Genomic DNA, 27058 nt, shown 5'->3' with positions numbered 1-27058 from the left:
CAGACACATTGTGGGTAGGACTTCATCGTCTGTCAAACCTATGAGCGTTAGGCTGACACATCAGGGGCATTGCTTTACAATGGGTTTCGATTCACATTCCCCACTGCACTGTGATGAAGTACCGTTTACCATGTTTATAATCCTCATTGCAGGTCCCCATCCCAGCGTGGGAGAAGGGGAGGTGACGAGGACCGTCTGTTTCACTGAGGATGAATACACATGTTCCTGGGACCAGCAGATCAGGGTGAAAAACTGCACCGGTTACTTTGTGTATCGGCTGTGGCCAACACGGGAGGCTGATGTTGTCTACTGTACAGGTATGTCCCCAGTGACACGGGGTAAATTCTGGGACATCCCGTAGGACACTACAGCAGGGGTATAGGCTCCATGGCTCTCAGTGTTGTACCATCCCATCCCCGGTGTTCATCCCATCAACGGTGTTAATCCCATCCCTTCCTGTACCCCCCTGTGTTGGTCCAACCCCTGCAGCCCTGTTGGGCCTCAATCTTGTACTGAGAGAGAAAGGACATGAAAAGTATGGGAAACCACCAGATAAAGGTTTCTCTCCATGGCAGAGGAAGGGGTTGAGGCTGGTACCTTGGACAGTACGTGGATTGGAAAGTGGGGCAGCACAGGCTGTGAGAACAGCTCAGATAGAATCCTGGTTACCATGGGCCAGATGGGCTGACGAGACTGTGTCCATGCTGTTCCACTCCACAGCTCTGTGGCCCACCTGACATGGAAACATATTACCATTCCTTCACTATTACAAGGTCAAACTCCAGAACTGCCTGTCTAACACTTCAGTGACTGCAGCAGTTCAAGAAGTCAGCTCACTACCACCTTCTCAAGGGCAGTTAAACACCGGCCCAGCTGCAAAGCCTGGATATCTTCAATTCATTAAAAAAAATTATGGGTGCCCAGGTTTGATGACGGTGGAGTTGCAGATGCTGGTGGTTGGGAGAGAGAAGGATGGGGGGGACACAAGTTCAACCTTATATTAACACTGAACATCGTTCTGTCCCTCAGTCACAGACTCCGCACTCGGTGATCCGTGTGTAACCCACACCGTTCTGGATCAGCCCTGGAGGAGCACGAGTTGTGACCACACTGTGTGCACGAGTGGACAATGGAAGGGTGATGGAAATCTTGAAGTGGGATGGTACAGATTTAACAGGTAAAGTGAGGAGATAATCAGTGAGAAACTGGACACAGAAGAGGAATGTAAACAGGGGAACAAGGGGTGTGTGAATGGGAAATGCAGGGAGACCAGGATCATCAGTGACTACACTGAGATGGGGAGTAAATACAGGGAGAGGGGAGATCCCACATTCTCAGGTTAGAGACAAGAGGGAGGTACAACAGAGAGGGAATTCCCAGGATTGGGGTTGTTATTGACCAGAGACAGGGTATGGACAGGGTGAGTGTAATTTCTCATGTCTGTCTGAGTGAATAAACTCCCACAGATCAGAGGCTGACTCTCTGGTTGTTGTTTCAGTTCCGGAGGATGGAAGATTCCCGAGACGGTCGTTCCACAGGGTCGCTGCTCCGGGGAGACCCCAGGCTGGTTAAACGGTAGGGTCAGAGTTTACGTCAGTGGGGCTCGGTTATTTTTGGGGAGTGTCAAACTTATGACCCAGATCTCTTCAGAGGGCCCTTGCGTGGACACAGAACTCCATCTCCCTGAGAGGTCTCCCCACAGTCACTCAGACCGCTCTACGGTCCTGTATCGTCATGGAGTCCGGTGGAGGAGTGACAACTTCCTGGAGTTGGGTTACAGAACTGATCTGCACACTGACCCCATTCTGGATACGACCTGGAGGAGTTTCAATGGCCCCAGTCTCATTTCAGTGGTGGGGCAATCTCCAGGGAGTTGGGGGAGTCTGCAGACATCATGGCTCACCAATTAGTGGGATAAATTAATGGTTGCCATGGTAACATAGTGGTTAGCACGTCACTATTACAGCTCGGGGTGTCGGAGTTCAGAGTTCAATTCCAGTGTCATCTGTAAGGAGTCTCGGTCTGTCCTCCCCATGGAATGCATGTGTTTTCCCCGGGTTCTCCGGTTTCCTCCCACTGTCCAAAGACGTACCGGGTGGATTCATTGGTCATTGTAAATTGTCCCATGATGACGATCGGATTTTTCGGGATTGTCGAGGGTTGCAGAGGCAGTGTGGCTCTAAGGGTCAGAAGGCCCTGCTCTGTGTTTTATTGTCAAATAGATAAATGCTGTATCGCTGAATAAATAAATTAAGGAATTAAATAGATTTAAAATCAGTTCACTTGTGGAGGAAATGTTGGGAAATATGAATTATCGTGTAAACTAGACCAGTAAATCTCAGTTCAGTGGGGGGAAGCTAGTGGAGTGGTTTCTTATGGATAGGACTTATGTTTTGGAAGACTATTGTTGAATTAGGGACAGTGAACATTTGTACGGGGCAGGTCATGACTTACGGACTTGCTTGAGTTTGTTGAGGAGTTGACGGAGGTGATTGATGAAGGTCGCGCTGTGGATGTTGTCTTTGTGGATTTTACATCATAAGTTCATAAGAGAGAGGAGCAGTTTTATTTATTTATTATCCCTCTCAATCCCATTCTGATGCCTTCTCCCCATAATCTGTGATGTCCTCATGAATCAAGAACTTATCAAATTCAGCTTTAAAGATACCTGATGACTTGGCCTCCACAGCTGTCGCCACCCTCTGGCTAAAGAAATTCCTCCTCATCTCTGTTCTAAAGGGAGATTCTTGTGTTGTGAGGCTGTGACCTCTGGTCCCAGACTACCCCACTATAGGAAACATCCTCTCCATGTCCACTCTATCCAGGCCTTTCAATATTCGATAGGTTTCAATGAGATCCCCCAGATGTTTGACAAGGTCCCTCATGGGAGGCTTATTCAGAAGATGAAGGTGCTGCTGCGGGGAGGGTGGGGTGGAGAGGGAGAGGGCAGCAGCTCAGTGCTGACTGAGGCTGAACCAGACCGTGGGTTGTGAACCACTGATTTACAGTGTTTATAAATCTCATTCCAGGTCTCCATCCCAACGTGGGAGAGGGGGAGGTGACCAGGACCATCTGCTTCACTGTGGGTAAAAACACCTGTTACTGGAGCTTGGAGATCAGGGTGAAGAACTGTTCTGGTTACTTTGTGTATTGGCTGAATCCGACACGCCAGCAACATGCTGTGTACTGTACAGGTAGGTCACCGTTCCCCAGTGACACAGCAGTGTGGTAGTTGTGGAGAAATTCTGGGACGTCCCGACTCACCAACACACACCACGGGCTGAGTTTTCCAGTCGGCTGCCCTGCCCGTGGTCTGTGATCACCTTTTCCGTATCCCCCTTCACACCGGGCGGGGTCAGAATGAAACTGCCCAGTCTGACCTGTGACAGAGATCATAGAACACAGAACAGTACAGCACAGCACAGGCCCTTCGGCCCACAATGCTGTGTCAGCTGCCGGGAGAGAGTCTACTCATCCCCTGGAGTGAGGGAGGGTGAGGCTGACAGGAAATATTTCTGTCATACATGTGTCTATGAGATTGTTAAATGCCCCTAATGTATCTGTCTGTACCACCTCCCCTTGCAGGGTGTTGCATGCATCTGCCCCTCTCTCAATGTAAAGAACTTTAGCTCTGACATCCACCCTATACTTTCTTCTAGTCACTTTAAAATTACCCCCCCCCCCCCCCCCCCCCCGGGTATTAGCCACTTCCTTCCTGGGAAAAATTTTGGCTGTCTACTCGATCTATGCCTCTTACCATCTTGTACACCTCCATCAAGTCACCTCTCATCCTCCTTCACTCCAAAGAGAAAAACCCTCGCTCACTCAACCCCTCCTCACAAGACATACTCTCTAATCCAGACATCGTCCTGGGAAATCTATTCTGCACTCTCTCTAAAGCTTCCACATCCTTCCTATAATGAGGTGACCTCAGACTGACTTCCCCCCCACCCCCCCCCCTTCCGGGCTGCCAGGTCAAACATGGGAACCATGTGATCATTGTCGGCAAGAGGGGATGGTACATTTGAGGAGTATGGAGGGGTAGCAGGGGAGTGACTGGGGTGGAGGGAAGGGGGAAAGTGGAGAGGTGGGAGAGTGGTGGGGAGAGAAAGGTAACTGAGAAGGAGGGAGGAGGAATGAGGGCAGAAGAGGATGGGAGAGAGGTCTGGGGTATGAGATGGGGACTGGGTACTAGAGGGGAGGTGGGGTGGTTAGAGGGAGCCGTAGACAGTTGTGGGGGTGGGTAGTGGGTGTAGACGATGGATGCTGGATGGTCCACAGCTCAGGAATTGTTGGTGGGGATCATCGAAGGGAATTCTGATGAATTTGTGGTCAGTCCCAGAATTTCATCCCGACTCTGAATGACGGGAGCCACCCGTAGTGATGAAGATTTTGGATGAGATTCAGTGGTAGGAGGGAGCTACGATGTTCCGGTGATTTTCTTTCTCCCACACCTCTGTTCCTTTATCCTAAACCTGGGGAATTCCCAAAGTGAACAGGCCAAAGGGTCATCGGCTGGAGGGGCCACCCATGAACCACCCTCTGTCCCATCAGGAGACACATCCTCAGGTAGCAAATCCTGTGACAGTGGGGGGGGGGTCATTCCATAACTCTGTGGCCTATAGGCTCTCGTGAGCTGATTCAGTGGTTATCTGTGTTTCTCAGTGGGATGTGAACGATGGAGTCCGTTCTATCCCCACTGACAATCTCAGGAGTACATGGGAAAGGGTGATTCACTCATCCGGAATGACCTGCCTTGGATGGAGGCCGGTCTGGAAGACATGTGGAGACGGCTCAGTGACAGAGCAGGGGGGCTGAGACCTGGTGCTCAGGGGTGGGGAAATGAAAGTGTCTGGTGGGTGAGGTTTGGAGTGACGTTCAGGCAGGATATTTTCACTAGTTGTTTAATTGTTACCACCGCTGTCTGTAAGGAGATTGTACACTCTCCCTGTGACTGTGTCGGTTTCCTCCCACATTACAGAGACGTCTGGGTTAGTAGGTTAATTGGTCACATGGGTGGTGGGGCTCGTTGGGTCAGTTACTGTGCTGTATCTGTAAATAATTGATGGCCCAGTCCATCACGGATAAAGCCCTCCCCACCATTGAGCATATCGACATGGAGCGTTGTCAGCATTCATCATCAGAACCTCCACCACCCAGGACATGCTCTCTTCATGTTGTTGCCATCAGGAAGGTGGTACAGGAACCTCAGGACCCACACCACCAGGGTCAGGGACAGTTATTACCCCTCAGACATCAGGCTCTTGAACCAGAGGGGTAATCTTCACTCAACACTCACCCCATTACTGAACTGTTCCCATAACCTATGGACTCACTTCCAAGGGCTTTTCACCTCATGTTCCCGATACTTATTGTTTATTCATATATTACTGTAATTTTTTTTGTATTTGCACAGTTTGTTGTCTTTTGCACAATGTTTGCCCACATGGGTGTAATAGGACAGCATGGACTTGTTGGGCCGAAAGGACCCGTTACCCTGCTGTACCTTCCAATAAATGAGTAAATATTTTTAAGTAGTTTAAAGGAAATTCAAGTTTTCCACTGCATTGTTGCTGTAAAACAACAGATTTCCAGTGATGCCCAGTGGTGATAATTGGTCTGATTCTGATTCTGAGGATATATAAAAATGTATAGAAGATTACGAGGGGTACAGATAGGGTTGACTCAGAGTGAAAGTAAGATTTATTATCCAAGTACTTATTTGTCACCATACACTACACTGAGATTCATTTTATTGCAGTCATTTACAGGAAAATAAAGAAATACAGCAGAATTTATGAAAAACTATACAAAAACAAAGACTGACAAACAACCAACGTGCAAAAGAAAGCAAATTGTACAAATAAAATATTAAATAATACTGAGCTGATGAGTTGTAGATTCCTCGAAAGTGAGTCTGTAGGTTGTGGAATGAGTTCAGAGTTGATGTGAGTGAAGTTATCCACGCCGGTCAGGAGTCTGATGATTGTGGGGTGATAAATGTTCCTGAAGCTGGTGGTGTGGGACCTCCTGCCGGGAATATTACCACTGATCAGGGTGAATATAACTGAACATCGATTTATGGTCAGTGGTCAGAGATTCAGGATCAGAATCAGGATTATTATCACTACGTCTCTTGTGAAATCTGTTGTTTTTTGGCAGCAGTACAGTGCAAGACATAAAAAAAATTCCTGTACGTTCCAATCAAAAAAATAAATAACTAGTGCAAAAGGAGGAATAGTGAGGTCGTATTCAAGAGTTCATGGATCGTCCAGAAATCTGATGTAAGGGAAGAAACTTCTAAAAGTGTTGAGTTTGTGTCTTCAGGCTCCTGTACCCCCTCCCTGATGGTAGCAACGAGAGGAGGGTGGGTGTGTCCTGGGTGGTGAGAGTCCTTAATGACGGATGCCTTCTTGGGTCATCATCTTTCAGAGGCGATTCCAGCAGGGAGACTGAACATCAGAGGACACTCAGCAGGTCCTGATATGGGAGAGGATGTTGGCAGATTGACCATTAGAGTACACTAGATGTTAGCAATGTGAGTGAGTGAGTGCTGGCCCTGGGCATCGGGGGCACGAGGAGGGTCAGGGTATTGCTGAGCAATTTAGCAGGGACTTCAGTGTGCCAGGAGGGTTGGACGCACTCCTGTGTCCCTGTTCCTTTATTCCCGATCTGAAAACTTACTCATGGGAACAGCCTAAAGAGTTATCAACTGGAGAGCACACCCAGGAACTGTCCTCTGTCCCAGCAGGAGACACATTCTCAGGTACCAAGTCTCATGTCTGTCTGTGTTCATTCAGTCTCTGTCACTCTGTGAGGTTGAACCTCCCACGGACCAGTTCACCTACTGGATGTACAGTGCATTGTGGGTAGGGGTGTGAATGATGGAGTCAGTGGTTCCTCTCTCCTGTCTGTTGTGTTGGGTTTGGTGAGTCGTGAGGGATGAGGCTCTGTTGGGGGTTGGAGAGATTGGGGTGGGAGGATTGAACAGAGAGGGGTGGAGTGAATGAGTGACACAGGAGGGAGGGGAGGTGTGATGGAGCTGAGAGGGGAGGATGGTCACAGAGAGGAAGGGAGGAATGACTGTGAGGAGTTACACGGTGACTGATGAGACATAGAAACGACCGGAGTGGGATTTGAGGAATTCAGTACGTGGACAGAAGGAAATGGGTGAAAACACACAGGAGAGAGGGATGGAGAGAGAGGTGGGATGCTGGAGTGGGAGGAATGAGGCGAGTGATGACTGTGTGAGGAGAGTTGGGCAGAGAGATCAGTGAGAGTGATGCTCCAACTGGAGGGAGGGAGGGAGAGACTGTAAAGAGAGTGATGCAGACAGAGTGAATGCCGAGAGAAGGAGATGTGAGGAGAGGAATTAAAGAGCCAAGCGGGGGGAGTGTGTGTATTTCAGAGGAAAGATTTGACCTGGACTAGAGCCTCCTGTTCCTACCATTGAATTCCTTCCTGATCGAAGGTAAAACTTGTTACTACTTTACCTTTCCTTTGTATATCTTCTTATCACAGATTCCCAGTCAGACACGACTCGGGAACCCCAGGGATCAGTGACAGATCAACCTGGACTGGATTTGACCACCACCCCAGCAGGGTCTTCGAGCTTACGTACAGATTCCCAGTTGGACACAACTCAGGAACCCCAGAGATCAGCAACTGGAGAATCTGGACCGGGTTTAACCACAACCCCACCAGGGTCTGTGAACTCAGGTATCTGCATTGGGGAGGGGGTCATTGAAGGGAATGATCTTTCCTTTCTGCAATCCTCTATTCATCCGGGCTTTGACTGAGAGTAATGACTGGTCACAGACATTCACGAGGGAGAGTTGCTGAACAGGGACTGGATGGTTTTGGTATCTCTTCAGATCAGAGACCTCCTTTTCTAATTGTTGTGCCAGTGGCTACCCATTTCAATTCAATTTCCCATTCCCATTCCCATTCCCACGTGTCTGTCCAAGGATGCCACTGACATGATGAGGTCAATCTCAGAATGGAGGGGCAACACCTCATACTGTATCTGGGTAGCCTCCAGACTAACAGCATGAACTTTGATTTCTCTAACTTCTGGTAATTTCTCCCCCTTTCCACTTCTCTCTTTATCCATTCCCACTCTGTTCTCCTCACCTGCCCATCACCTCCCTCTGGTCCCCCTCCTCCATTGCTTTATTCTGTTGTCTCCAATTGGATTAGTCCTCCTTCAGCCCTTTACCTCTTCCACATATCACCTCCCAACTTCTCAAATCACCCCGTCCCTCACCCACCCACCTTCCCACTCACCTGGCTTCACCTATCACCTGCCAGCTGTACTCCTCTCCACTTCTTTATTCTGGCTTCTTCCCCCTTCCTCTCCAGTGCAGATGAAGGGTCTCAGTCCAAAACATTCACTGTTTATTCCACTCCAGAGATGCAGCCTGACCTGCTGAGTTCTTCCAGCATTTTGTGTGTGTAATGCTCTGGATTTTCTGCATCTGCAGAATCTCACATCTTTACGAATTATTGTCCCTGTTTAATCTCTGCCACTCTGCCATGTCTCTGTTACTTTGTTCCAGACCTGGAGGCTTCCACAATGGATCAGCCCGATGGATCGTCTACAGGACAACCCACCCCATCACCATCCTCTGTCTCACCGGGAGAGAGATCCTCAGGTATCAGGTCTCGTGTCCATTGGGGTTTTTCAGTTTCTCGCTCTGTGACATCGAACCTCTCATAGACTGACTCACCTGCTGGATGTGCGTCCTGGTGAGGTGATAGTGATTGTTCAGCTGATCCTTCTCTCCATCTTGCATCAAATTCCACCAACATCCACCGTCACTCCAAAGGCAGTGAGCGTTGTTGTGGTGAACAGTCCACGGGGTTGGTTGCTATAAGATGACAGAGAACTGGTGGGGTGGATATACATCTCTACCAAAGGGGGTGTAAGGTGCTCCTTCCTTCTGTTACCCTGCTAATCAAGTGTGGCTGAAGTGTAGCAACCCTCCTTACCCGCTCCCCATCTACCCGATCAGGGTCACGGGAAGGCATGGGAGCAGGTACTGGCTGGTTGTTGAACAGCTGGTGCATATCACATGCCCCGGGTCTGCAACCACTGACACCAGACTGACAATCTCTGAAGAGTATTGATAATGGCTGGAGCAGCCATTTTCTAAAGATATTGCCAAGTAGAAGGCAATAGCAAACTGCTTCTGTTATGGTCAATCAGGAACAATCATGGTCATCGATAGATCTTGGTCATCCATGTCGTACAACACATGATGATGATGTTGTCAGAGAACAAGGACGAAGAGGAGCGGTTTGCTGGGTGAGAGGATTTAAGTGGATGAGAAAGATCGTTGTAGGGTGAGGAAGGGTGGGAGATGGAGGAGCGAGGGATGAGTGGGGGGAGAAGTGAGGAATGGGCACTGAGTTGAGAGGAGAGGATTGAGTGAAGAGGGAGGTGCGGAGTGCCTGAGAGGATTATGTTGTGTCTGATCCAGAGGTTTGACCAGTTTCACACTGGTAGATTATAGATGTTTCTGTTCGTGATGACCACTCCCCATCTCATTTACTCTCTCCACCCTGATCCGCTGCTCGCCTGTCCCCACCCACCCTGTTTCTCTCTTTGCAGATTCCCAGCCGGACACAACTCAGGAACCCCAGGGGTCTGCGACTGGAGGACCTGCTCCAGGTTTGTCCACCACCCCAGCAGCGTCTGCAAGCTCAGGTATCCATCGTTGGGTTCACCAAAGGGAATGATTCTCCTCGGTTTCAGTCCTGGAAATTCCTCCTCACTCCCACTGAGGGGAGTCACATGGAGTGACGGAGGTTTGAGAGAGCGAATCGGTGAAGGCACTCCAAATGGTTTTGGTTTCTCCCCCTCTGTCCCGGATTGATCACCAGGTTTGGTGTCTCCTCTCCATCTCCCTCCCACGTCTGTGGTCCGTTATTCCAGTTCACTGGAATTCCACAGAGGAACAAGCCAAAGGATCATCTACTGGTGAACTCAGCCGGGAACTGCCCCCTGTCCCAGCAGGAGATACATCCTCAGGTACCAAGACCTTGTTTCTGTGGGGAATGGACAACCTCTCTCACTGGATGTCCTTGTAGCTCGAGTCTATCGCCTCCCCTGTTGGATGTAGTTTCCCGTGGGGTGGGGAGCACCGGTGTCAGTGGCTCGTCCCCTGTCTGGACAATTCTCAGTCGTGCATCGTCTCCTCTGTTGGATGTGATTTCCCGTGGGGTGGGGATCACCGGTGTCAGTGGCTCGTCCCCTGTCTGGACAATTCTCAGTCGTGCATAGTCTCTCCTGTGGGATGTGGTTTCCCGTGGGGTGGGGATCACCGGTGTCAGTGGCTCATCCCCTGTCTGGACAATTCTCAGTCGTGCATCGTCTCCCCTGTTGGATGTGGTTTCCCGTGGGGTGGGGATCATCAGTGTCAGTGGCTTGTCCCCCGTCTGGACAATTCTCAGTCGTGCATCGTCTCCCCCGTTGGATGTGGTTTCCCGTGGGGTGGGGATCACCGGTGTCAGTGACTCGTCCCCTGTCTGGACAATTCTCAGTCCTGCATCGTCACCCCTGTTGGATGTGGTTTCCCGTGGGGTGGGGATCATCGGTGTCAGTGACTCGTCCCCTGTCTGGACAATTCTCAGTCGTGCATCGTCTCCCCTGTGGGATGTGGTTTCCTGTGGGGTGGGGATCATCGGTGTCAGTGACTCGTCCCCTGTCTGGACAATTCTCAGTCGTGCATCGTCTCCCCTGTTGGATGTGGTTTCCCGTGGGGTGGGGATCACCGGTGTCAATTACTCGTCCCCTGTCTGGACAATTCTCAGTCGTGCATCATCTCCCCTGTGGGATGTGGTTTCCCGTGGGGTGGGGATCACCGGTGTCAGTGACTCGTCCCCCTTCTGGACAATTCTCAGTCGTGCATCGTCTCCCCCGTTGGATGTGGTTTCCTGTGGGGTGGGGATCACCGGTGTCAGTGGCTCGTCCCCTGTCTGGACAATTCTCAGTCGTGCATAGTCTCTCCTGAGGGATGTGGTTTCCCGTGGGGTGGGGATCACCGGTGTCAGTGACTCGTCCCGTCTGGACAATTCTCAGTCCTGCATCATCTCCCCTGTTGGATGTGGTTTCCCGTGGGGTGGGGATCACCGGTGTCAGTGGCTCGTCCCGTCTGGACAATTCTCAGTCCTGCATCGTCTCCCCTGTTGGATGTGGTTTCCCGTGGGGTGGGGATCACCGGTGTCAGTGGCTCGTCCCGTCTGGACAATTCTCAGTCCTGCATCGTCTCCCCTGTTGGATGTGGTTTCCCGTGGGGTGGGGATCACCGGTGTCAGTGGCTCGTCCCGTCTGGACAATTCTCAGTCCTGCATCGTCTCCCCTGTTGGATGTGGTTTCCCGTGGGGTGGGGATCACCGGTGTCAGTGGCTCGTCCCGTCTGGACAATTCTCAGTCCTGCATCGTCTCCCCTGTTGGATGTGGTTTCCCGTGGGGTGGGGATCACCGGTGTCAGTGACTCATCCCCTGTCTGGACAATTCTCAGTCCTGCATCGTCTCCCCTGTTGGATGTGGTTTCCCGTGGGGTGGGGATCACCGGTGTCAGTGACTCGTCCCCTGTCTGGACAATTCTCAGTCGTGCATCATCTCCCCTGTGGGATGTGGTTTCCCGTGGGGTGGGGATCATCGGTGTCAGTGACTCGTCCCCTGTCTGGACAATTCTCAGTCGTGCATCGTCTCCCCTGTGGGATGTGGTTTCCTGTGGGGTGGGGATCACCGGTGTCAGTGGCTCGTCCCCTGTCTGGACAATTCTCAGTCGTGCATAGTCTCTCCTGTGGGATGTGGTTTCCCGTGGGGTGGGGATCACCGGTGTCAGTGACTCGTCCCGTCTGGACAATTCTCAGTCCTGCATCATCTCCCCTGTTGGATGTGGTTTCCCGTGGGGTGGGGATCACCGGTGTCAGTGACTCGTCCCGTCTGGACAATTCTCAGTCCTGCATCGTCTCCCCTGTTGGATGTGGTTTCCCGTGGGGTGGGGATCACCGGTGTCAGTGGCTCGTCCCGTCTGGACAATTCTCAGTCCTGCATCGTCTCCCCTGTTGGATGTGGTTTCCCGTGGGGTGGGGATCACCGGTGTCAGTGGCTCGTCCCGTCTGGACAATTCTCAGTCCTGCATCGTCTCCCCTGTTGGATGTGGTTTCCCGTGGGGTGGGGATCACCGGTGTCAGTGACTCGTCCCCTGTCTGGACAATTCTCAGTCCTGCATCGTCTCCCCTGTTGGATGTGGTTTCCCGTGGGGTGGGGATCACCGGTGTCAGTGGCTCATCCCCCGTCTGGACAATTCTCAGTCGTGCATCGTCTCCCCCGTTGGATGTGGTTTCCTGTGGGGTGGGGATCACCGGTGTCAGTGGCTCGTCCCCTGTCTGGACAATTCTCAGTCGTGCATCGTCACCCCTGTTGGATGTGGTTTCCCGTGGGGTGGGGATCATCGGTGTCAGTGGCTCGTCCCCTGTCTGGACAATTCTCAGTCGTGCATCGTCTCCCCTGTTGGATGTGGTTTCCCGTGGGGTGGGGATCATCGGTGTCAGTGGCTTGTCCCCTGTCTGGACAATTCTTAGTCGTGCATTGAGGTCCCTTTTCCGAAAGTGGGGAGATGGACACAAATGGAAAGGGAAAAGACCATCAGATACATGAGCAGCATTAGGCCATTCAGTCCATTGGGTCTGCTCCGCCATTCCATCACATTGCATTTACTATTCCTCTCGTCTCCGTTCTCCTGCCTTCTGTAACTTTTGATGCCTTTACTGACCAAGAACCCAATGACTTGGCCTCCACAGCCGCCTGTGGCAATAAATTCCATAGATTCACCACTCTCTGGTAATAAAATTCCTGCTCACTTGTGTTCTAAAGGAACGTCCTTCTATTCTGAGGCGGTGCCCACTCTGGTCCCAGACTCCCCCGCTATAGAAAACATTGTCTCCATGTCCACTCCATATCGATCTTTCAGTATTCGATAGGCTTCAATGAGACCTGCACTCATTCTCTAAACTCCAGTGAGTACAGGCCCAGAGACATCAAACACTCATCATACAATGAGATCCCCCCTCATTCTTCTAAACTCCAGTCAGTACAGGCCCAGAGACATCAAACACTCATCATACAATGAGATCCCCCCTCATTCTTCTAAACTCCAGTGAGTACAGGCCCAGAGACATCAAACACTCCTCATACAATGAGATCCCCCCTCATTCTTCTAAACTCCAGTGAGTACAGGCCCAGAGCCACCAAACACTCCTCATACAATGAGATCCCCCCTCATTCTTCTAAACTCCAGTGAGTACAGGCCCAGAGCCACCAAACACTCCTCATACAATGAGATCCCCCCTCATTCTTCTAAACTCCAGTGAGTACAGGCCCAGAGACATCAAACACTCCTCATACAATGAGATCCCCCCTCATTCTTCTAAACTCCAGTGAGTACAGGCCCAGAGCCACCAAACACTCCTAATACTTTTACCTTTTCAATCCCGGGATCATTCTCATCAACCTCCTCTGGACCACCTGCAATGCCAGCACATCCTTTCTCAAATAAGGGTCCGATAAACGCTCTTGACCACGAAGCCATCTATTCTGTCATCCATAGCATTGACATATAATGTGGAAAGGAGTCGTCACAGCCAAATCAAACCAAATCGAAAGCAATTGCTGCTGCCAGTGATCCTACACATTTGTTATACTTCCATGACACATCCTCACTCCAATAATTATTGCTCCAAATGTTGAGGATGTGTATTCAATCCTTTATTAGCAATTAGCAAACATGCAGTCTTGAGGCGATTAAACTTAAGTGTACCTAAGTGTAAGCTCAGCGTGATTGAGCTTTATCGAGTGATCAACAAAAGATGCGACAAACTGCAATGAACAAACCTTGCAGGCGGAACTTATTCCCTTCACTTTTACCCCATCCCCACTCATGTGACTAGTTACCATAATAAACACGAAACTAAGAATAGAATGCAGATAGAGAACAGGTACATGGCTTGTAGAGAAGCCGTCCCAATATCGAACCCTATGGAACACCAGCAGTCATCAACAGCCAACCAGAAAAGGCCTTTAATCCCACTCTTTCCTTCTGTCAGTCAGCCAATCTTCTAACTACAGTATGCTCGTATCTTTCCTGTACTATCATGGGCTCTTGTTTAGTGGCATCATGTGCAGCAACTTGTCAAAGGTCTTCTGAAGATCCAAATACACAACATCCACTAATTCTCATTTGTCTATCCTGCTTGTTATTTCCTCAAAGAATTCCAACAGAAACGATGCTGACTATGGCCTATTTTATCATGTGCCTCCAAGTATCCTGAGACCTCATTTTTAATCATGGACTCCAACATTTTCCCTGACAATGAAGTCAGGCTACCTGGCCTATAATTTCCTCTCTTTTGCCTCCTTCCCTTCTTAAAGAGTGGAGTAACATTTACAATTTTCCAGTCCTCCGGAACCATTCCAGAATCTAAATTAGTTGAAAGGTTATGGGGGACCACTGCTTCCAGAATCTTTTCACCTACCTCATTCAGAACACTGGGGTGTAGTCCATCTGGTCCGACTTTCAGAACTTTCAACTTCTAAAAGAACCTTTTCCTTAGTATGAGCAACTACACTCACTTCTACCCTGTGACGCTTTCCAATTCCTCTACTAATGCCTTCAGCTCTTGCAAAGCCCTGGAGTGCAGTCCATCTGGTTCAGGTGACTTACCTACCTTCAGCCCTTTCAGCTTCCCAAACACCTTCTCCTTAGTATTAGCAAGTTCACTTACTTCTACCCCGAGACACTCTCCAATTTCTGGTGTATGACTGGTTTCTTCCATCGTAAAGACTGACGCAAGAACCGTTAGGATGGAAAATAGCTTCTTCCCCCAGGCTGTCAGACACTGAACTCCCAGCCTCCTACCAGGCCAAATCACACTTGAAGCATGATGCTGTCTACTTTTTAACCTGTGTCGCAAATGCCCCTTATTATTTATGAATTTACAAGTGGTGATATTAATTTGTATAGCAAACACGAGGAAATCTGCAGATGCTGGAAATTTAAACGACACACACAAAATGCTGGTGGAACGCAGCAGGCCAGGCAGCATCTATAAGGAGAAGCACAGTCGATGATTCGGGCCGAGACCCTTCATCGGGACTAACTGAAAGGAAAGATAGTAAGAGATTTGAAAGTAGTGGGGGGAGGGGGAAATGCGAAATGATAGGAGTAGACCGGAGGGGGTGGGATGAAGCTAAGAGCTGGAAAGGTGATTGGCAAAAGTGATACAGAGCTGGAGAAGGGAAAGGGTCATGGGACGATCCCGATCACGATCCCGTCCCATGATCCTCTCCCTTCTCCAGCTCAGTATCCCTTTTGCCAATCACCTTTTCAGCTCTCATCTTCATCCCACCCCCTCCGGTCTTCTCTTATCAATTTGCATTTCCCCCTCCCCCCACTACTTTCAAATCTCTTACTATCTTTCCTTTCAGTTAGTCCCGATGAAAGGTCTCGGCCCGAAACGTCGACAGTGCTTCTCCTTGTGGATGCTGCCTGGCCTGCTGTGTTCCACCAGCATTTTGTGTGTGTTGTATATTAATTTGTATTATAGACCACCCAATAGTCAGCGAGAATTGGAGGAGCAAATCTGCAGAGAGATGGCAGACAACTGCAGGAAACATAAGTTGTGATAGTAGGGGATTTTAATTTTCCACATATTGATTGGGACTCCCATATTGTTAAAGGTCTAGATGGGTTAGAGTTTGAAAAATGTGTTCAGTGAAGTTTTCTCAATCAATATATAGAGTTACCAACTAGAGAGGGTGCAATACTAGATCACCTATTAGGAAACGAGTTAGGACAGGTAACGGAAGTATGTATAGGGGAACGCTTTGGTTCCAGTGATCATAACACCATTAGTTTCAACTTGATCATGGATAAAGGTAGATCTGGTCCTCGGGTTGAGGTTCTAAACTGGAAAAAGGCCAAATTTGAAGAAATGAGAAAGGATCTAAAAAGCGTAGATTGGGACAGGTTGTTCTCTGGCAAGGATGTCGTTGGGAAGTGGGAGGCCTTCAAAGGAGAAATTTTGAGAGTGTATGTTCCTGTCAGGATGAAAGGCAAAGTGAATAAGAATAAGGAACCTTGGTTCTCTAGGGATATTAGAACTCTAATAAAGAAGAAGAGAGATGTGTGACATGTATCGGAAACAGGGAGCAAATAAGGTACTTGAGGAGTATAAAAAGTGCAAAAAAATACTTAAGAAAGAAATCAGGAGGGCTAAAAGAAGACATGAGGTAGCTTTGGCAGTCAAGGTGAAGGATAATCCAAAGAGCTTCTAGAGGTATATTAAGAGCAAAAGAATAATAAGGGATAAAATTGGTCCTCTTGAAGATCAGAGTGGTCGGCTATGTATGGAACCAAAAGAAATGGGGGAGATCTTAGAAGCTTTTTTTTGCGTCTGTATTTACTAAGGAAACTGGCATAGAGTCAATGGAAATAAGGCAAACAAGTAGTGAGGTCAAGGAACCTATACAGATTGAAGAGGATGAGGTGCTTGCTATCTTGAGGCAAATCGGAGTAGATAAATCCCCAGGACCTGACAGATTAAATCCCTTGGACCTTGAGGGAGACTAGTGTTGAAATTGCAGGGGCCCTGGCAGATATATTTAAAATGTCGGTATCTATGGGTGAGGTGCTGGAGGAGGATAGCTCATGTTGTTCCGTTGTTTAAAAAAGGCTCTAAAAGTAATCTGGGAAATTATAGGCCGGTAAGTTTGACGTCGGTAGTAGGTAAATTATTGGAAGGAGTACTAAGAGATAGGATCTACAAGTATTTGGATGGACAAGGACTTATTAGGGAGAGTCAACACAGCTTTGTGCGTGGTAGGTCATGTTTAACAAATCTATTGGAGTTTTTCGAGTTGGTAACCAGGAAAGTGGATGAAGGGAAGGCAGTGGATGTTGTCTACATGGACGTCAGTAAGGCCTTTGACAAGGTCCCACATGGGAGGTTAGTTAGGAAGATTCAGTCGCCAGGTATACAGGGTGAGGTAGTAAATTGGATCAGACTTTGGCTCAATGGAAGAAGCCAGAGAGTGGTAGTGGAGGATTGCTACTCTGAGTGGAGGCCTGTGACTAGTGGTGTGCCACAGGGATCAGTGCTGGTTTCTTTGTTATTTGTCATCTATATCAATGATCTGGATGATAATGTGGTAAATTGGATCAGCAAATTTGCTGATGATACAAAGATTGGAGGTGTAGTGGACAGTGAGCAAGGTTTTCAAAGCTTGTATTTGGACCAGCTGGAAAAATGGGCTAAAAAATGGCAGATGGAGTTTAATACAGACAAGTGTGAGGTATTGCATTTTGGAAGGAAAAACCAAGGTAGAACATACAAGGTAAATGGTAGGGGACTGAGGAGTGCAGTAGAACAGAGGGATCTGGGAATACAGATACAAAATACCCTAAAAGTGGCGTCACAGGTAGATAGGATATTAAAGAGAGCTTCTGGTACGTTGGCCTTTATTAATCAAAGTATTGAGTGTAAGAGTTGGAATGTAATGGTGAGGTTGTATAAGACATTGGTGAGGAAGAATTAGGAGTATTGTGTGCAGTTTTGGTCACCGAATTACAGGAAGGATATTAATAAGGTTGAAAGAGTGCAGAGAAGGTTTACAAGGATGTTGCCAGGACTTGAGAAACTGAGTTACAGGGAAAGGTTGAATAGGTTAGGACTTTATTCCCTGGAGTGTAGAAGAATGAGGAGAGATTTGATAGAGGTATATAAAATTATGATGGGTATCGATAGAGTGAATGCAAGCAGGCTTTTTCCACTGAGGCTAGGGGAGAAAAAAACAGAGGACATGGGATGAAGGGGTGAAAGTTTAAAGGGAAACATTGGGTGGGGGCTTCTTCACACAGAGAGTGGTGGGAGTGTGGAATGAGTTGCCAGACGAAGTGGTAAATGCGGGCTCACTTTTAACATTTAAGAAAAACTTGGACAGGTACATGGATGAGAGTTGAATGGAGGGATATGGTCCAGGTGCAGGTCAGTGGGACTAGGCAGAAAAATGGTTCGGCACAGCCAAGAAGGGCCAAAAGGCCTGTTTCTGTGCTGTAATGTTCTATGGCTCTATGATGTGTGTGTTTTATATGTACTGTGTTTTGTTTGGTGCTAAATGTGTACTGTTGAATGACAATAAACTGAACTAGAACGTAAACTTGAAGACATTTACTAAATTTATCCACCATTTTTTGCCCCCCATTACTACTTCTCCAGTATCATTTTCCATCGATCCGATATCTACTATCACCTCTCTTTTACTCTTGATATATCTGAAAAAACTTTTTTGCATTCTCTTTTATATTATTGGCTGGCTTACTTTCATATTTCATCTTTTCTCTGCATATTGTTTTTTCAGTCACCTGCTATTGGTTTTTAAGAGCTTCTTAATCCTCTAACCTCCCACTAATTCTTGCTCTATTATGTACCCTCTGTTTTGCTTTTATGCTGACTTTGACTTCCCTTGTCATCATAGTTGCATCATCCTCCATTTAAAAGACTACTTTTTCTTTGGGATTTATCTATCCTGCACCTTCTGAATTTCTCCAGAAATTCCAACCATTGCTGTTCTACTGTCATCCCTGCTAGTATTCCCTTTCAATCAACTTTGGCGAGCTGCACTCTCATGCCTTCTCTTGGAATCCAGCCCCAATCTGAGTTTCCTAATCTGCTGCATATTGAAATCCCCCATGACTATCGTAACTTTGCTCTTTTTTCCTGCCTTTTCTATCTCCTGTTGTAAACTCTACCCCACATCCTGGCTACAGTTGAGAATCCTGTATATAACTCCCAGCAGGGTCTTTTTATCCTTGCATTTGCTAAACTCAACCCACAAGGATTCACCATCTTCCAATATTATTCACCTGTTTCTAAAGATTTGATTTTAGTTTTTACCAAGAGAGCCACTCCACTTCCTCTGCCTACGAGCCTGTCCTTCTGAATGACGGAGGAGGTTGGGGATGAGCAAATGGGGGAATTGGGAAGGAGTCTGTGTGTGCAGTGTGTCAGAGCGATGGAACTGAGCCTGGTGGAGAGACTGGGGGAGTGTGGTAGAAGAACAGAACTGGCTGGTGTGTGGATGTAGCAGGAAGAATCAGTCTCAGCCCTGGACCTATCCTCAAAACTCCATTTCTCACCTGGACCTTCTCTCGTCCCAGATCCGGATAGGAGGACAAGCCCCGACGCTGGGCAGGAGAAGCCGACGGATGCCACATGTGAAGCCTCTGAGATGGTCCCAGGTAACCACTGAGTTCTGATAGGGGACCGTCAGGTACTCCTTATCACAGGGACCCTTTCTGATGCATCTGGCCTTTGGGTGATTGGAGACTGCATGGAGCGACTGGCATTCCCCTCTCCCAAACCCCACCACTTTCAGCCCGGGGGGTGGGGGGGGTGGTGCGGGAGGAGTCCTTACTCTGTCTTGGTGTTTCCCAGGGCAGAAATATCTGATACCAGAGTGCATGCATTGAAGGCAAGAGGGGGTAGATTCAAGGGGGATGTGAGGGGTAAAGTTTTTTTACTCAGAAGGTGGATGCCTGGAATGCACTGTCTGGTATAGTGGTAGAGGCAAACATGTTAGAGGCTTTTAGGGGACATTTAGATTGACAGATGGATGTGAGGAAGATGGAGGCATTTGGACATTGTGTGGGAAGGAGGGATTGGATTTTGTGTGTTTTTGATTTACTTTTTAGCTGGTCCAGCACAACATTGTGGGCCGAATGGCCTGTTCCTGTGCTGTACTGATCTCTGTTCTGTATGAGACCAAGGTAAACTGACTCGGCCAGTGTGTGGAAGACACCAACACTGGGGGCATAGTGGGCGTGAGGAAGGCTCAATATCTGCAGCAGGATCTGGATGAGCTGGGGAAATGGCAGATGGAATTTAATGCAGACAAGCATGATCGCACTTTGGGAATGTAAAGCAGGCTCAGACTCACACAGGGAACGGTGCGGTAGAACAGAGGAATCCGGGAATACAGATCCATAATGCTTTGAAAGTGGTGCCACAGGTAGATAGGGTTGTAAAGCGAGCTTTTGGCACATTGGCCTTCATAAATAAAAGTATTGACTGCAAGTGTTGAGATGCTATGCTGAAGTTGTATAAGACGTTGTTGAGGATTAATTTGGAGATTGTATGCAGTTCTGGTCACCTACCTACAGGAAAGATGTCAATAAGATTGAAAGAGAGCAGAGAAAATGTACAAGGATGTAGCCAAGACTTGAAGACTTGAGTTTTGGGGAAAGGTTGGATAGGTTAGGGGTTTATTCCTGGGGATGTAGGAGACAGAGGGGAGATTTGATAGAGGTATACAAAATTGTGAGGGGTACAGACAGGGTAAATGCAAACTATCTTTTTCCACTGAGGTTGGGTGGGACTGGAACTGGGTTAAGGGTGAAAGGTGAAATATTTGAGGGAAGCCTGAGTGGGAACTTCTTCACTCGGAGGGTAGTGAGAGTGTACAACGAGCTGCCAGCAGAAGTGGTGGATCTGGGTTTGATTTCAACATGTAACACAAGTTTCGATAAGTACATGGATGGGAGGGATTTGGAGGGACACAGTCCCGGTGTGGGTAGATGGGACGAAGCAGAATAATAGTTTGGCAAGGACTAGATGGGCTGAAGGGCCTGTTTCTGTGCTGTAGTGCTCCATCACACAAAGATCTCGATCCCTCTCTAGATGTCATTACTCTCCCTGCCTGTGAGAGTAGAAGCCCCCCCACAGTATCCAACTTTCAATGAGGACTTCGGGTCAAATTTCTCTTCAATCCATTCCACTAGATGTGGTTAGTTTTACCCCTTGGGGTCAGCCTAAGTCCCCGTGCTTACACAGAGAGGCTGGTGGTGGATGGGGGGAGGGACTGGTTACTGGAACGATGGACAGGAGGGGAACCTGGGGTCAGCCTGGGTCCCCGTGCTTACACAGAGAGGCTGGTGGTGGATGGGGGAGGGACTGGTTACTGGAACGATGGGCAGGAGGGGAACCTGGGGTCAGCCTGGGTCGCCGTGCTTACACAGAGAGGCTGGTGGTGGATGGGGGAGGGACTGGTTACTGGAACGATGGGCAGGAGGGGAACCTGGGGTCAGTCTGGGTCCCCGTGCTTACACAGAGAGGCTGGAGGCGGATGGGGGAGGGACTGGTTACTGGAACGATGGGCAGGAGGGGAACCTGGGGTCAGCCTGGGTCCCCGTGCTTACACAGAGAGGCTGGTGGTGGATGGGGGAGGGACTGGTTACTGGACCGATGGGCAGGAAGGGAACCTGGGGACAGCCTGGGTCCCCGTGCTTACACAGAGAGTCTGGTGGTAGATGGGGGAGGGACTGTACTGGAACGATGGGCAGGAGGGGAACCTGGGGTCAGCCTGGGTCCCCGTGCTTACACAGAGAGGCTGGTGGTGGATGGGGGAGGGACTGGTTACTGGAACGATGGGCAGGAGGGGAACCTGGGGTCAGCCTGGGTCCCCGTGCTTACACAGAGAGGCTGGTGGTGGATGGGGGAGGGACTGGTTACTGGACCGATGGGCAGGAGGGGAACCTGGGGTCAGCCTGGGTCCCCGTGCTTACACAGAGAGGCTGGTGGTGGATGGGGGAGGGACTGGTTACTGGACCGATGGGCAGGAGGGGAACCTGGGGTCAGCCTGGGTCCCCGTGCTTACACAGAGAGGCTGGTGGTGGATGCGGGAGGGACTGGTTACTGGACCGATGGGCAGGAGGGGAACCTGGGGTCAGCCTGGGTCCCCGTGCTTACACAGAGAGGCTGGTGGTGGATGCGGGAGGGACCGGTTACTGGAACGATGGGCAGGAGGGGAACCTGGGGTCAGCCTGGGTACCCGTGCTTACACAGAGAGGCTGGTCGTGGATGGGGGACGGACTGGTTACTGGAACGATGGGCAGGAGGGGAACCTGGGTTCAGCCTGGGTCCCCGTGCTTACACAGGGAGGCTGGTGGTGGATGGGGGAGGGACTGGTTACTGGAACGATGGGCAGGAGGGGAACCTGGGGTCAGCCTGGGTCCCCGTGCTTACACAGAGAGGCTGGTGGTGGATGGGGGGTGGGACTGGTTACTGGAACGATGGGCAGGAGGGGAACCTGGGGTCAGCCTGGGTCCCCGTGCTTACACAGAGAGGCTGGTGGTGGATGGGGGGTGGGACTGGTTACTGGAACGATGGGCAGGAGGGGAACCTGGGGTCAGCCGGGTCCCCGTGTTTACACAGAGAGGCTGGTGGTGGATGGGGGGAGGGACTGGTTACTGGAACGATGGGCAGGAGGGGAACCTGGGGTCAGCCTGGGTCCCCGTGCTTACACAGAGAGGCTGGTGGTGGATGGGGGAGGGACTGGTTACTGGAACGATGGGCAGGAGGGGAACCTGGGGTCAGCTTGGGTCCCCGTGCTTACACAGAGAGTCTTTTGGTGGATGGGGGGAGGGACTGGTTACTGGAACGATGGGCCGGAGGGGAACCTGGGGTCAGCCTGGGTCCCCGTGCTTACACAGAGAGGGTGGTGGTGGATGGGGGAGGGACTGGTTACTGGAACGATGGTCAGGAGGGGAACCTGGGGTCAGCCTGGGTCCCCGTGCTTACACTGAGAGGCTGGTGGTGGATGGGGGAGGGACTGGTTACTGGAACGATGGGCAGGAGGGGAACCTGGGGTCAGCCTGGGTCCCCGTGCTTACACAGAGAGGCTGGTGGTGGATGGGGAGAGGGACTGGTTACTGGAACGTTGGGCAGGAGGGGAACCTGGTGTCAGCCTGGGTCCCCGTGCTTACACAAAGAGCCTGGTGGTGGATGGGGGGAGGGACTGGTTACTGGAACGATGGGCAGGAGGGGAACCTGGGGTCAGCCTGGGTCCCCGTGCTTACACAGAGAGGCTGGTGGTGGATGAGGGAGGGACTGGTTACTGGAACGATGGGCAGGAGGGGAACCTGGGGTCAGCCTGGGTCCCCGTGCTTACACAAAGAGGCTGGTAGATGGGGGGAGGGACTGGTTACTGGACCGATGGGCAGGAGGGGAACCTGGGGTCAGCCTGGGTCCCCGTGCTTACACAGAGAGGCTGGTGGTGGATGGGGGGAGGGACTGGTTACTGGAACGATGGGCAGGAGGGGAACCTGGGGTCAGCCTGGTTCCCCGTGCTTACTGTCACCAACACTCCAGTCCAACCACCCATCACACCGTGTGAGTCTGCTGTCTCTGGATCTGCTCTGACTGAACACTTCTCTCAATCTTCCAGTGAACGGGCTCCTTTCAGATGAGGAGTGTGAGGAGATGATCAACAGTGCCCAAGTACTGTTCATTGGGCAGAACAACCTGGGAGACCCCCGAGAGCGAGAGGCCTACCTCAATCAGGTGAGAGATGTTGTCCACATTCATTCCTAGAGGTGGAGATTCTGATTCATGTGCCTTTGGTCAATCCAGGTCAATAATCAGTGACTCTCCCTTCCCGATGAACGGTGAAACACCCAACCCTGAAATGGTTACATCTGAGTCACCAGAGACTCCCTGTCCTCAGTCACCACCCAATGTAGGAGATAAGAACAGATTGCAACCATTGGGCCCATCAGTCTGCTGCACTAATATTTTACTAAAATCGCACTTTCGTCCCATCATCCAAACCCTCTGACTGATCAAGAATCTATCAATCTCTGCCCTAAATATGCCCAACAACAGTGTGGTGCCTGGGGACTGCCCCACCAGCTGACAAACACCATCTCCCCCACCCTGGTGGATATCGGGCGACTCCACCCCAGTCTGTTCATGTCCCTTTCAGTTTCCTCACTGTCCCTGACTCCCTTTCACGGTCAGTGTTCAGTTCAAATCGGTGACTAACCTTCTCCAGCACGCACTGTCACTGACCACCACTCCACCCCTCAGTCACAGACCACCCAACGTGCGTGACATCCTCGTAACTGACCACACCCCCGTATCACTGACCACAACCCCCTCACTGAACACATCCCTGTATCACTGACTGCAACCCCCTCACTGACCACACCCCCGTATCACTGACCGCAACCCCCTCACTGACCACATCCCTGTATCACCGACACCCCGTCACTGACCGCGTGCCCGTATCACTGACACCTCCGTCACTGACCCCCCCGTGTCACCGACACCATGTCACTGACCCCCCCGTCCTTGTTCCCTTCATCACTGACAATCTCGTCCTGTTCCCCTCATCAGTGACCACCCCCCCCCCCCCATCACTGTCCAGCACCCCACACCATTGTCCCTGACTGATGTTGGATCTTTTGTTTCTGTTTCCATTACGATTTGTTTGACCTGTCGGGGCTTTTAGCTCTGAGCTACACACCCAAATCTAAAGGACTCGTAGACCACTCTTATCTGGTCTCTACCCTTTGTCCTGTTTGGCATGGTCGACCCTACCATGAGCGAAGGCACAAGGCCCTGACTCCAAGCAAACATGGACACTGAGGCACGCAAGTCTTCAAACCACGACCAGGTTCCGGTCCTCTTGGTGGTATTTTTCGATAGACATGCGTTAAGTCCATCAGTTGTAATATAGCAAAACACTTTTATACAACTATAATTGTACGCTATTATACAACACTTCGAAAGATTTACCGTTATCATTGTCCCCTCGTGGTTCCACCATTCCTCTAAATGGCTTGTTCCTGAGTACATTGGTCAGTCTCAGTGGGTGAGGAGAGTCCCCTGATCTGAGAGGGCTGAGAGGTATTTCCTGGTCTTGGGGTAAGGGTTATTCCCTGTCCAGGGACTGGGGTGTGAGAGTCATTTCCTGGTATCAGGGGATAAGGACAATCCCCTGTTTGAGGGGGTGAGCGGCATTCTCTGGTCTGAGTGTGAGGGGAAGGTTTTTTTCCCTCCGGTCCGAGGGAAAAGCTGATTCCTTTTCAGGGAAGGTCTGTCCCCAGTTTGGAGCTCTGATCCCAAGAGAACGTGGATCCTTGTTGTGGGATGTTTGGAGGAGCAGATTGTCCTGGTGAAGGGATGGGGTTTGTGGAGGGGTTGATGGTGATTTCTGAGGAATTGAATTTTCCTGGTGTATAGGGAATGTAGTTCTTGGTGTGAAGAAGGGAATCTCCTGGTGGTAAGTGATGGATTTTGTGGGTGATGAGAGGAGGGTCTCTCTGCTGTCCTGATCCCTCACACAGTGCGGTCTAACCGTGTTTCTTCACCTGTCACTCACCGTCGACATCCCTGGTCCACAGATACGTGAGATACTGAGGGAACAGCTCCCCTGCAAGCACAACCTGTCCAAGAGCAAACGCGACAAGGGAAGGAAATGAGAAGGAAGATCTCAGATTGTGTTTGTCCAACGTATCGCAGGGTGATGGACGATGTGTGAGGTGTCCATGGGTTGTGGTGGGGAGTGTGAGGTTTCAGTGGGTTGTGTGATGGCGGTGGGGAATCCAAGATTAAATTATCAATGAAATATGATTCATGAAACCCGCGGTTTCCTTGGCTGCATGTGTCTAGGGAAAACACTGTCCTGTTCCACCAAACTCATGAGATTGAGATGGCTCTCCCACCCCAAACCCCGGTGGATGCTGTGTCATCTGCTACCCTGTTACAAACTAGTGCCACAAAATAACAGACAGTACACTGCATAGGATTAAAGGAATTATATTCATGAATCTTAACTCGAGGGTTAGTAAATAAAACCAAAAAGAAGTGGGCCCGTTTTAATTAAACAGTCAAATGTGCACAAGTTGGAGCTCAAAGTTTCAGCACGTTCACTGTTCCCCGATTGATCTCGCCCCTGGCTCCGTCGAACCACGGTGCCCTCCGGGTCGAATCCTACGTTCTGTTCTCTCCAGTGGCTTCTCTCTTCACCTCCTGCCGAACAAAAGCCTCAAGGCCAATCTCAGTGTCCTTCACCAGAGAAACCTCCCCTTGGCTCTACCGTCCTAATTGGAAGGCACACATTTTTCCTCATCCCTTATCTTCAACAGTAACCCAAACAAGCCAAAAACAGAACAGACTGCTCGTACAGAACTGTTAAATGAAATACATACAGCATAACAGTAAAAATATGAACCAGAGCACGGTATTAGAATCAATCAGACTGTGTATCTGTCAATGAGAATCAAGTTTATTATCAGTAACATATTACTCTTTCATCTTTCATTATTTCTCATCAATTGAATGTAATAATGGGTTTAATCCAAGCAATGAAAGACACATTCAGGTTCCTGGGATGTCTCTGTAATTGTTTCTGTATTTCCAATAGTCCACGGTTACTTTAATTAAGAATGTATTTTTGTTTTACTTCAGTTGTGATGTTAAATTCATTTATCACTGTTATTAAAAGTACGTAATATCATAAAGACACAAAATAAATGAACATTCCCAAACAGCTTGTGGAGAAAGGAGACCATTTCTGCACAATTGGTCTTTTTTTGCACGTCGGCTGTTTGTCGGTGTTTATTTACATGTAGATTTTTTGTAAATTGTATCATGCTTTATTTTCATGTGAATGCTTGTAAGAAAATGAGTCTCAGGGTAGTATATGGTGATGTATACGTACTCTGTTAATAAATTTACTTTGAACTTTGATTGCAAAGCTGTTCTTTTCAGAATCGGGTTTAGTAACTCTACATATAGCCAAAAGGTTCAGGAGTAGGCCATTCTGCCCTTCTAGCCAGCACCACCATTCAATGTGATCATGGCTGATCATCCACAATCAGTACCCCGTTCCTGCCTTCTCCCCATATCCCTTGACTCCGCTATCTTTAAGAGTTCTGTCTAACTCTTTCTTGAAAGCATCCAGAGAATTGGCCTCCACTGCCTTCTGAGGCAGAGCATTCCACAGATCTACAACTCTCTGGGTGAAAAAGTTTTTCCTGAACTCCATTCTGAATGGCCTACCCCTTATTCTTAAACTGTGGCCTCTGGTTCTGGACTCCCCCAACATCGGGAACCTGTTTCCTGCCTCTAGCGTGTCCAATCCCTTAATAATCTTGTACGTTTCAATCAGATCCCCTCTCATCCTTCTAAATTCCAGTGTATACCA

The 27058-nt window shown here is 49.6% G+C and overlaps 1 protein-coding gene across 1 annotated transcript in view; it reads left to right on the top strand.

Annotated features, from left to right (window-relative positions):
- LOC140723408 (uncharacterized) overlaps positions 1-26004 on the top strand; it is a 159866-nt gene extending 133862 nt beyond the window's left edge. Inside the window, exons 23-32 of the mRNA XM_073037983.1 lie at positions 153-317; positions 1030-1177; positions 1499-1575; positions 3030-3194; positions 7522-7719; positions 8559-8654; positions 9614-9709; positions 19230-19310; positions 23294-23409; positions 25254-26004. Coding sequence (XP_072894084.1) covers positions 153-317; positions 1030-1177; positions 1499-1575; positions 3030-3194; positions 7522-7719; positions 8559-8654; positions 9614-9709; positions 19230-19310; positions 23294-23409; positions 25254-25331 — 1220 coding nt within the window. The 3' untranslated portion in view covers positions 25332-26004. The remainder of the gene's footprint in view (positions 1-152; positions 318-1029; positions 1178-1498; positions 1576-3029; positions 3195-7521; positions 7720-8558; positions 8655-9613; positions 9710-19229; positions 19311-23293; positions 23410-25253) is intronic.
- The last annotated feature ends 1054 nt before the right edge of the window (positions 26005-27058 follow it).

Source organism: Hemitrygon akajei, unplaced genomic scaffold (genome assembly GCF_048418815.1).
Source record: "Hemitrygon akajei unplaced genomic scaffold, sHemAka1.3 Scf000112, whole genome shotgun sequence".
In the NCBI taxonomy this organism is placed as follows: Eukaryota; Metazoa; Chordata; class Chondrichthyes; order Myliobatiformes; family Dasyatidae; genus Hemitrygon; species Hemitrygon akajei.
The sequence above is the reverse complement of the archived record's forward strand: the minus strand, read 5'-3'. Positions and strand labels throughout refer to the sequence as shown.